Genomic DNA, 8897 nt, shown 5'->3' on the forward strand with positions numbered 1-8897 from the left:
TTTAGTTCCATTGTTGTATTTTCTTGGTCCTGATTTGCAGTTAATGTTCTTGATTTTAGTTTCATTTTGATTTGTAGTTGTTTGAAAACCCTTTGGGTAGAACTCCATCAGAACTTGCGTGTTTGTGCCTATTGTTATGCCACAATAGCAGCCACGTGCAGCCCACTGTAATTTGTCAGAGGTGGTCTTGTATTGGCAGTGTATCTGCAGGGATATGACACATAGCTTGGATTTGAGAGTGTAGTTCAGCTTTATTTTTAGCGTTGCTATAGGGCTGATTAAGTATTAGAGTGTGGCTGCAGAAAGAAGACACAGCTTTCGTGTACCGCTGGCATTTGTAATGAGTTGGCCGTTGACTGCAGCTTGGTGCCCCCTCCCCCCTCTCCCCATTTTTTTTTTTTAGTACCCAGATTGGGCACAAACTCGTGTGGCCCCTGGCACTGGCCTTAAAGCCAGTTTTATTATTCTGTACTGAAAATCTTTCATGGTTGGCATGTGTTGGCGTACTGAGAGCAACGTTTTGCAAATTCTCTTGTTTAAAGGGAGTACCAATACTTACGCCTAATCAACCGCAATAAAACTGGGGTGCAAGAAGAAATGTTCTTGGTGTAATTGTCAGTTGCCAGTTCATAAGGTTTCAAATGCAGCAACAAATACATACATAAATAAATCTGACCAGCACATCCAAGGATTTTGTGGGTGCAACTTGACTCCATGGTAAAAAAAATGGAAGAAAGAAAACAGAAACAAGCTTTGAAACATGTGCAAATTACATTACGTAGAGGGTTTTTAGGGTGCAGCTGCTCAATAAATACCGCAGACAGAATTGTAATATTTTGTAACCATGACATTTTACCCAAAAATAGTACATAACATCAGTGTTTTGTTCACCCTTTACAGCAACAGCTGTCAATAGTCTACCCCATTATGTGTGTTGCGTTTATGGGGAATAATTTTTCTCGGCATCTTAGCATGTGCCTGTCCCCGAGCGTGCCTGGCTGTGTCTGTTGCCGATATGACGATGGATGCGCTGTTGGTCACACAGCGCATCCATCGCCATACCGGCACAGTGCTATCAGCATCCCTCAATATTGCATTGAAGGACTCTGGCACTATGAAATACTGTCCTTGAAAAATCATTGCACTCGCATAGCAGTATGTCAACCACAGCTGTCGCTGCTAGTAATAGTGGTATCATCTTAGTTTTAGTTATCTGTGTTACCCTGAAAGCTGTGGTCACCTTTTAATAATGGCCTTAAACGAAGTTTTAGGATATTGCATGCTACACTTTCTTACAAGAACCTACTTCACAAATTTTCCAGGTTTTACGTAGTAATAATTTCATATTTTTTTTTATTGAGGAACAAATTTTGACTGCCCAACAGGAACCTTTTGGTGTTCACACGTTGTTCAGTTTTACAAATTTTTTATAAAATGGAAAAGTTTGCGCCGCTTGTACATTTATTTTTAGCAATACAAGAAAACTGATTTTGTGACTTTTTTTTTTTACAAGCATTATCTACAAAGCTTTCTACTTTTGTCCTATTGTGGTATGCTGCTGTTTACAATGTCTGGGCGGCTTCAATGAAAAATATGCCATACAGACTTTTCCTGGCTCGACATTAACTAGTGGAATCAGTGCAAGCTTTCAGGAAAGGCAAAAGTCTATTGTAGTAGCAATATGCCTTGTGATTTGGAGTGACTTCTTCTTCTTTTTCTTTTTTTTTTAGTTGGTACTCCTGGTGCATCCACAGCCTTGCTAACTGTGAGTCTGTGCATGCTGCATACTTTTTTGTGCGATTTGAGGGGGCACTGTGCATCTGAGTGGGCCACGTGTGTATTTAATGCTACTCACCTAGCCAATGCTCAAGGCTATTCGAACAGGGGCCTCTCCCCATTGAGGCCTCGCCCCAGACACTGCTTGGAAGCATGCTGCCACTGACCTGCTATGTTCACCCTGGGGGAGTGCAGGGGGCCAGAGTAAATTTTTTTAAGGACAGCTGATTGCACTCAAGTAGGTGTTGGATGAGGCAGCTGGCAAGGTGCCACTTGCATAAAGTCATTCAGCCACTGCTGCTGTTGCTGTGCATCACGCAGTGCTGCCGTGGCTCAGGTACTTGTTGGGCTGCTCCACCCAAGGTGGCAGGTTGGATCTGGGTCGCGATGGCCGCTTTTCTGATGGAGGCGAAAAGCGAAAACGCCCGTGTGTCGGGATTTTGGTGCACGTTAAAGATGCCCAGGTGGTCAAAATTAATCCGGAGCCCTCCACTACGGCGCGCCTCATAACAGGTGTAGCTTGGGCGCGTTAAACCTCATAATCAATCAATCAATCAAGTGTGGACTTCTGTTTGGCATATTACCAAATTCAAGATATTATCACAGCACTGAACAAGTTCTTGAGTGTTTCGGTAGAAATGGCATTTTTGAGGGAAGAAAATGTTGTGTTTGGCAAAAAAGTGCTGGTTACTTTTTTTTTTTCTGTTTTTTTAGTGGGATAGATATAGCACATGTGAATTTTTTGAGCTGATTAATGCATTAGTAAAGTTTAATTCTATAGTAGATTTTGGCTGCCGGTAATTTGATTTTGTACATTGCCAAATTATAGTGACAAACATAGCTTGCTTTTGAGCTCCCTCACATCAAAAGTCCTTATGTTATTGTCAAATGAGATATAGTACAGTAGATTGAAGAAGCCCTAAAGTACAGGGGGAACTGACAGTGCCTTTAGTAGTTCTTTAGTTAGCAGTACATAATGATTGGCACTGTACATGGAAATTAAAATCCATAATTGATGCATTTCAGTGTTAAACATGCCTCTTGTTTGGTTAACCCATCTGAGCCATTATTATAATGCTAAAAAACAGTTTCTATATAGTAGTATGATCTCTTATAGCATAACACAGCCATAATTCTCATTGAAGTGTTTATGAAACTGGGAAACGTTCACATGCAAGGCGAAAAAATTCTGGCACTTCTCGTCTCAAGCAAAGTGGAATTGTACACTTGCTCACTTGCACTTTTTAAAGTGTTCAGTCATGTGTGATGTGGTTCTTGCTTCATTTGACTGTTTTTGGTTTTGTTTTGTTTTGCCCTCAAACTGGCCGAAGTGATGGCTAGTGCCCCAAGGGGTGGGCAGTAGCTAGTGCAGTGTTGAGGTGTGACGAAAGGTCCGTGCTGCTTGCCCCGAAAAGTCGCTTCTTGTACATTTCTTGTATGCTTATGTGCGCCTGTTATGAAACCTTTACGTTGCTTAGTTAGAGAATCTGGCCTATAATGGCTCATGTTGTGCCGACAAGGCAAAAGAAAGGTGTGTGTGCGCTGTGCTATCAAGCCTAATCAGACACAAAGAGGGGCTTTGTGACCCCCAGCAGTGTTTGCAAGTCCAATGCTGCCTGAATAACATTGCCTAACGCGTGAGCAAAAAAATGGCAAAACAGCCACTCTCCTGTTGCTCTTTTCTCCCCTTTTCCACTCTGTAGCCTTCCTGCATGCTTTCATGTCCAGCAGCCAGCACCGCTTCATGGAAATAGTTGACAGGTTTGTGTAGCGTTCCCCAGGCGGCACTTCTACGTCTCCATGTTCAGGGCCCACAGGACGCGTACTTTCTCCGCCGATCTATGGTGTGGCACGTGCCAGTGGGCACGGCTCAGGCATCCCTGCTGCTCCCATTGGAAAGCGGCTAACGCACCAGGCAATGTTATGCAGGTGGCCCTGGCAGGCCCCAGTCAGAGGCCAGCTGGTGTATGAGGCAGCACTAATTGCACCACCCAGCCTCAACAAAAGGGTTCTTTAAGAGCCAACGTATATGAGCGGCCTTAGGTTAAAGGCTAGTACTATGTGCACCCTGCTGGGTTCTCTCTCTCTATCTGTCTCTCTCTTTTTTTTTTTTTTTTTTCCCCACACTACATCATCTCTACTGCTCATGGCTGATGCAGGGGTGTATGCCTTCGGGTTCCTGTTCATGCTGCCGCAGCTTTTCCTCAACTACAAACTCAAGTCGGTGGCTCACCTGCCCTGGAAAGTGTTCATGTACAAGGTAAAAAAAAAAATCTACTTTTCAAAGCATCAAGTTGTTCCTGTAATAATTATTCCCCCACTTTGACCCTGTTCAAGCAGAGTGTTGAGGGAACAAGCTGTGCTGATGTGAACACCAGCATCAGTTAATTCATTGCCATGATTTAAAAAGGCCATGAATACGAAGTACAAGTTTGGTTCACTAAAGCGGCTGCTTTGTCCCAATAACAATGACACCAATTTTACCCCAATCTTCAAGAAAATATTTAATAAATTAAACTACAGTAATCCCCCGTTAACTCAAAGTTGTAAAATCCACTGAAAATTTCGAGATAAGCGAGTTAAGCGCAATGCCAAAAATTTGTGGCCAGATCACTGAAATAAGAGCTAATGCTGTTGACAGAAGCCCCACTGCACAGGGTAGCTTTCGTAATAAAGGCAAAAAAGTTTGCAAGAAAAACAAATAGGTAATTATTGCGGAAGAAAGAACTGTGAGATGCTCCCTGGTGTCACGTTTGCATCTGGTTCCAGAAAAGCATTCTCCAGCTGCTCAATTCAAGGCATCAGTTGTTGGTCACCCCCACTACATTCGGTCTTGTTGCGAAGCAAGCGTGGCGTGTTTGTTTCTGTCGTAGTAGGCACTTCTCAAGGCTCCTCTTCATTCTCATGATCAGATGCATTGTCCACAGCTCTCTTAACGATATAGGCATTCCAGTAACGAGAACATTGGCCTCATACAGCGTAAATCTGCAGTTCACGACCGCGTTGGGTGCGTAATGGGAGCTAAGCGCTAGAACGGAGTCCTTATCGGCTGTCTGCAGCAGACTTTGTCTTGTGTCCTCTCTGTCAACATTTTCAGATATCCGCGATCCCTCGACAAAATGTTTCGAGGTAAAGGGTGCCTATGGGAGGTAAATGCATGGCAAAAAAATGTTTCCACTTAACTGATATTTCGAGATATCAGATTTTGAGTAACCGAGGGATTACCGTATATCAAGCAGTGGCGCCTGCCCAGCCACTTCCCGGTCATTTCTTAATGACGTCACAGAATCTTGTTTGTGTGATTGGAGGGCCCCCGACATGAGCCACCATCAAGAAACTCAACTAGGCGATTGTTTGATCATTTCACTTGAATGCTGACATGAAAATAACACAGTGATAGCTATGCTTTTAGGGCCAGCCCATATCACATCACTCCTGCCCATATTACGTCACTGTAGTGGGAAGTTTGAAGGTTTTTCATTGGTTCCTGCATTTCTTTTTTGCTGTTAAAAAAAGTGTTCTTTGTGGGTGGAATGGAGCTGAGGGAGTTACCATAGGCTAGTTCTTTCAAATTGAACAAGGTTATATTTTGTATTCGTGGCTCTTTTAAGTGTTTTAATTAAGGAAAGAATAATTGGTTTGAACCTCAGATCAGGCAGCCATTGGGCTGTACTGGCTGTGGGGCCGAGTTACAGCTTTTAAATGCTGCCGTTTGGGCTTGTTCCCTATGGAGGCAGAATATACCGCAAAGTTCCGAGAGGACGCCCTCCCCCGAAACATCGCCCACCCCACTTCAGGGGTGAAATATTCAATTTACTAAAAGACCACAGTGATCGCCCACCCCACAAAATCGATGGCTTTAGCGCCGATGAGGGAACAAAATAAACGCGAATTATCTATTCATGTGTTGATGCGGTCACTTGTTTGTCCTTTCCACCCTTCGCCTGAAAGTTCGCCCATCTCGTAGTTTTTCTTGATATCTCCGCAGTTTTGGACTTTTGTAGTTCTTTGTAGTTCTTTCCGTCTGACTTTTTGTAGTTCTTTCTGTCTGACCCGAAAGTTCGCCTATCCCGAATTTTCCCCTGGATATTTGTGCTTTGGGTGGGTGTTCTTTCAGAACTTTGCGGTAGTAACTCCCATGTACAGAGGTGTTCAGTTTGTGTAAAAAAAACCTTTGGAAGTTCAGATTGACCTGAAACCTTTCATTGTGGTACATTACACAGCTCAGCCATACTTTGACTCACTAAGCCCGAAGATTTTTTTATGATCTCAAACAAACATAGTAAAGTGGCATGACAAACCTTTTTCCTTTCTTTTCTTTCTTTTTCGCAGGCATTTAACACCTTCATTGATGACCTATTTGCATTCCTCATCACAATGCCAACAGCACACAGGGTGGCATGCTTCAGAGATGATGCAGTATTCCTGGTGTATTTATACCAGCGATGGTAAGTCTTGAACTGGCTGTAAGGTTGCAGCATTTTGGGTTGGAGTGATAAGTTATCCATGCCTGCCCGGTCATTGGCTCATTAAAAAAAGCCATTTAGTAGCAGTAAAGGCAGTCAGAAACCATGCATCACACGTATTCCAGCACACTTCAGTGCTAATAGCTGGCTTCTACTGACCTGCACCAGCAGTTTTTCAAAGATAATGGTTCCTAGTAATTGAGACGACATGCATTATTTATTGCAAGTCACCTACCTAGTCCAACAACCACATTGAACAGCTGATGACAGGAACTGCTGTGACAGTGTGACACTGCAAAAGTACCTGCTTTCTGATGGAATAGGTAGCTACTGTCAGCATGCAAATTTATCGCAATATACTCTGTCAGTCGGAGGGCTAGTAATGTTTTATGAACAAATACAAGTGGCAATGAACCTAAAATTTTCTGGCTTGACAACTTATTTAAAATTAACCAGAGATCGCTTGCCATGTATAGTGCAAATTTAATTTAATTTGGCCATCTAATGAGAAAAATAGATGAATCATGCTGTCTGTTTAGATTGGGTGAAATAAATTTAGCTGTAAATTAATAGATTGTGGGCGTGGAAAAATGAACTAAGCACATAAAAAATTCCAGGTAACATATCTTTTTTTTTCTTTATCCCTAAGGCGATTAAGAATTGTTACAGTATGAAAGCTTGTGCAAACTAATAACAACATGGTCACACTACAGAGGGGTATATATATATATATATATATATATATATATATATATATATATATATATTTCCACTTGAAAACAGTTACATATTGCAATCATATTTCCTACAAGTACCGTATTTTCGCGCGTATAACCCGCCCCTGCATATAATCTGCACCCCCACTTTCAGCCCACCGGAAAAGAAAAAAAATCCTCGCGTATTGCCCACACATTTGATACAGGAAAGGCTGCACCATGGCTACTGCTCAAGCAACGCATCACATACTATGTAAACAGAAAAAGCGTATATTTAGCAAGTAGAATACACTGACTGCAAAGCGGAAGTCACAATTCACTCAGTGCCACTGCTCTCACTAGAGCTAGTGCAGTGACACTGCACTAGCAATGCTAGTGCTCTCGTCCTTGTTTTTTCTTCCTTGTCCTTGTATGTTTTGCACTGTCGCTGCCATGGAAGGCTTAGTCAGTGTTACTGCGTAGGAGCTTCACGGCACAACGCACATTGCCGTGAAGCTGCACTAAAGGAATAAACCCGTGTATTATCTGCACCCCTACTTTGCCACTGAAATTTTCGCAGTTTTGGTGCAGGTTATACACGCGAAAATACGGTACTGCATATGCGTCTTTATCGCACTGTTTGAAATATATCTATTTCATAATTCGAAGTGCAAAAATACAAAACACAAGAAGTAGACAACACACATACTCGTGATGCCTACTTCTTATGTTTTGTCTTTTTGCTCTTTGAATTAGGAATCCAGTCCAACTAGCTCAACTTTCCATTGTACTTAAATCTATTCTTTGACTTAGATCTATTTTTGTGAAGCACTAAATTTTATAAACCGAACTTCTGCATTAGTTGTGATAAGGTAATAAACTGGAGATTGCAGTTCTTGTAAATACTAAGGTATGTATGTGAAGTAGCAATTAAGGGGGTATGTTGGGGATACTATTAAAGGCACCTAAAACTGTTGTGCCTTCATTAGTACTATTTCATAAAGTACTTCATTGCATGTACTATCAAATTTGTGGTGTATTTGCCTAACGATGCTGCCTATGCCTTGCATGCCCTGCTTAAAATGCCATATGACCATGATCCTTGTTATCTTCTTTTTATCTTTTCAAGGCTGTATCCAGTTGACAAAAGCCGTGTAAATGAATTTGGTGAGAGCTTTGAGAAATCACCGGAGAAGCCAAAAAATGAATGAGTTGGTGCGCTGGTGCCAGTGGACTGCAGTCTCTGGGATAATCATCGGGCCAGCACGAGAATGTTTTCTGTTCATCGTGTGTCAACATTCATTTTGTTTTTCAAGCCTCAAACACCCTTCACTTGCACTCTGTGCACACAAGCCCTTAGTGCCTGCTTCTTTCCAGATTGTTTTCAGCGCTTGTGAACGTCGTTTGAAGGAACTAGGGAAAACAGTGTGGTGTGGCAGTGCGTCCTGGCTGAAAGATGTTTTGGAGTTGACCAAAAAGCTGTTCAGCTTTTTAAAATAAATGTTTTTGTTCCATGGAGTGTAACTTACATTGTCAGCCTAAAAACAGGCCTTGCTCTCTGACCCATTTACTTTGTGTTCCCGAAAAGCTGTGTGCTTTTAACAGTGCAAGGAGGTTCCTGTTGTACATGTGAAGTTGTGCACAGCTGGCTTCATTCTGGTGCCTTTACATGGTAAAAAAAGAATGCATTAAAATATTGTGGAATAGCTTGACGTGTAAACATCTTTCTTGGTTTTAGTGCTTCTATACACTTTCTATTTCTTTTTTTCTTGGATGGATGATTGCATGTCAAAGTGTCAGAGAAGCCACATGTGTTTCTTACTTTTTTAAACCTACAGTGGCTAAGGCATTGTGCTGCTATGCCCAGGGACACGGTTTCAATTCCTGGCCGCGGTGGCAGCTTTTCTGATGGAGGTGAAAAGCGAAAATGCCCATGTGGTTGAGATTTCGGTGCATGTTA

At 42.2% G+C, this 8897-nt stretch overlaps 1 protein-coding gene across 2 annotated transcripts in view; it reads left to right on the forward strand.

Moving 5' to 3' along the window:
* Positions 1-8451, forward strand: part of LOC144155435 (lipid scramblase CLPTM1L) — a 41975-nt gene extending 33524 nt beyond the window's left edge. For both annotated transcript variants that reach the window (XM_077686854.1, XM_077686855.1), the window contains exons 13-16: positions 1731-1765; positions 3936-4036; positions 6109-6224; positions 8067-8451. In XM_077686854.1, coding sequence (XP_077542980.1) covers positions 1731-1765; positions 3936-4036; positions 6109-6224; positions 8067-8148 — 334 coding nt within the window. In that variant the 3' untranslated portion in view covers positions 8149-8451. The remainder of the gene's footprint in view (positions 1-1730; positions 1766-3935; positions 4037-6108; positions 6225-8066) is intronic.
* Positions 8452-8897: the final 446 nt, after the last annotated feature.

Source organism: Haemaphysalis longicornis, unplaced genomic scaffold (assembly GCF_048455015.1).
Source record: "Haemaphysalis longicornis isolate Haplotype H1 unplaced genomic scaffold, Haemaphysalis longicornis Haplotype H1 scaffold_1, whole genome shotgun sequence".
NCBI classification, from domain to species: Eukaryota; Metazoa; Arthropoda; class Arachnida; order Ixodida; family Ixodidae; genus Haemaphysalis; species Haemaphysalis longicornis.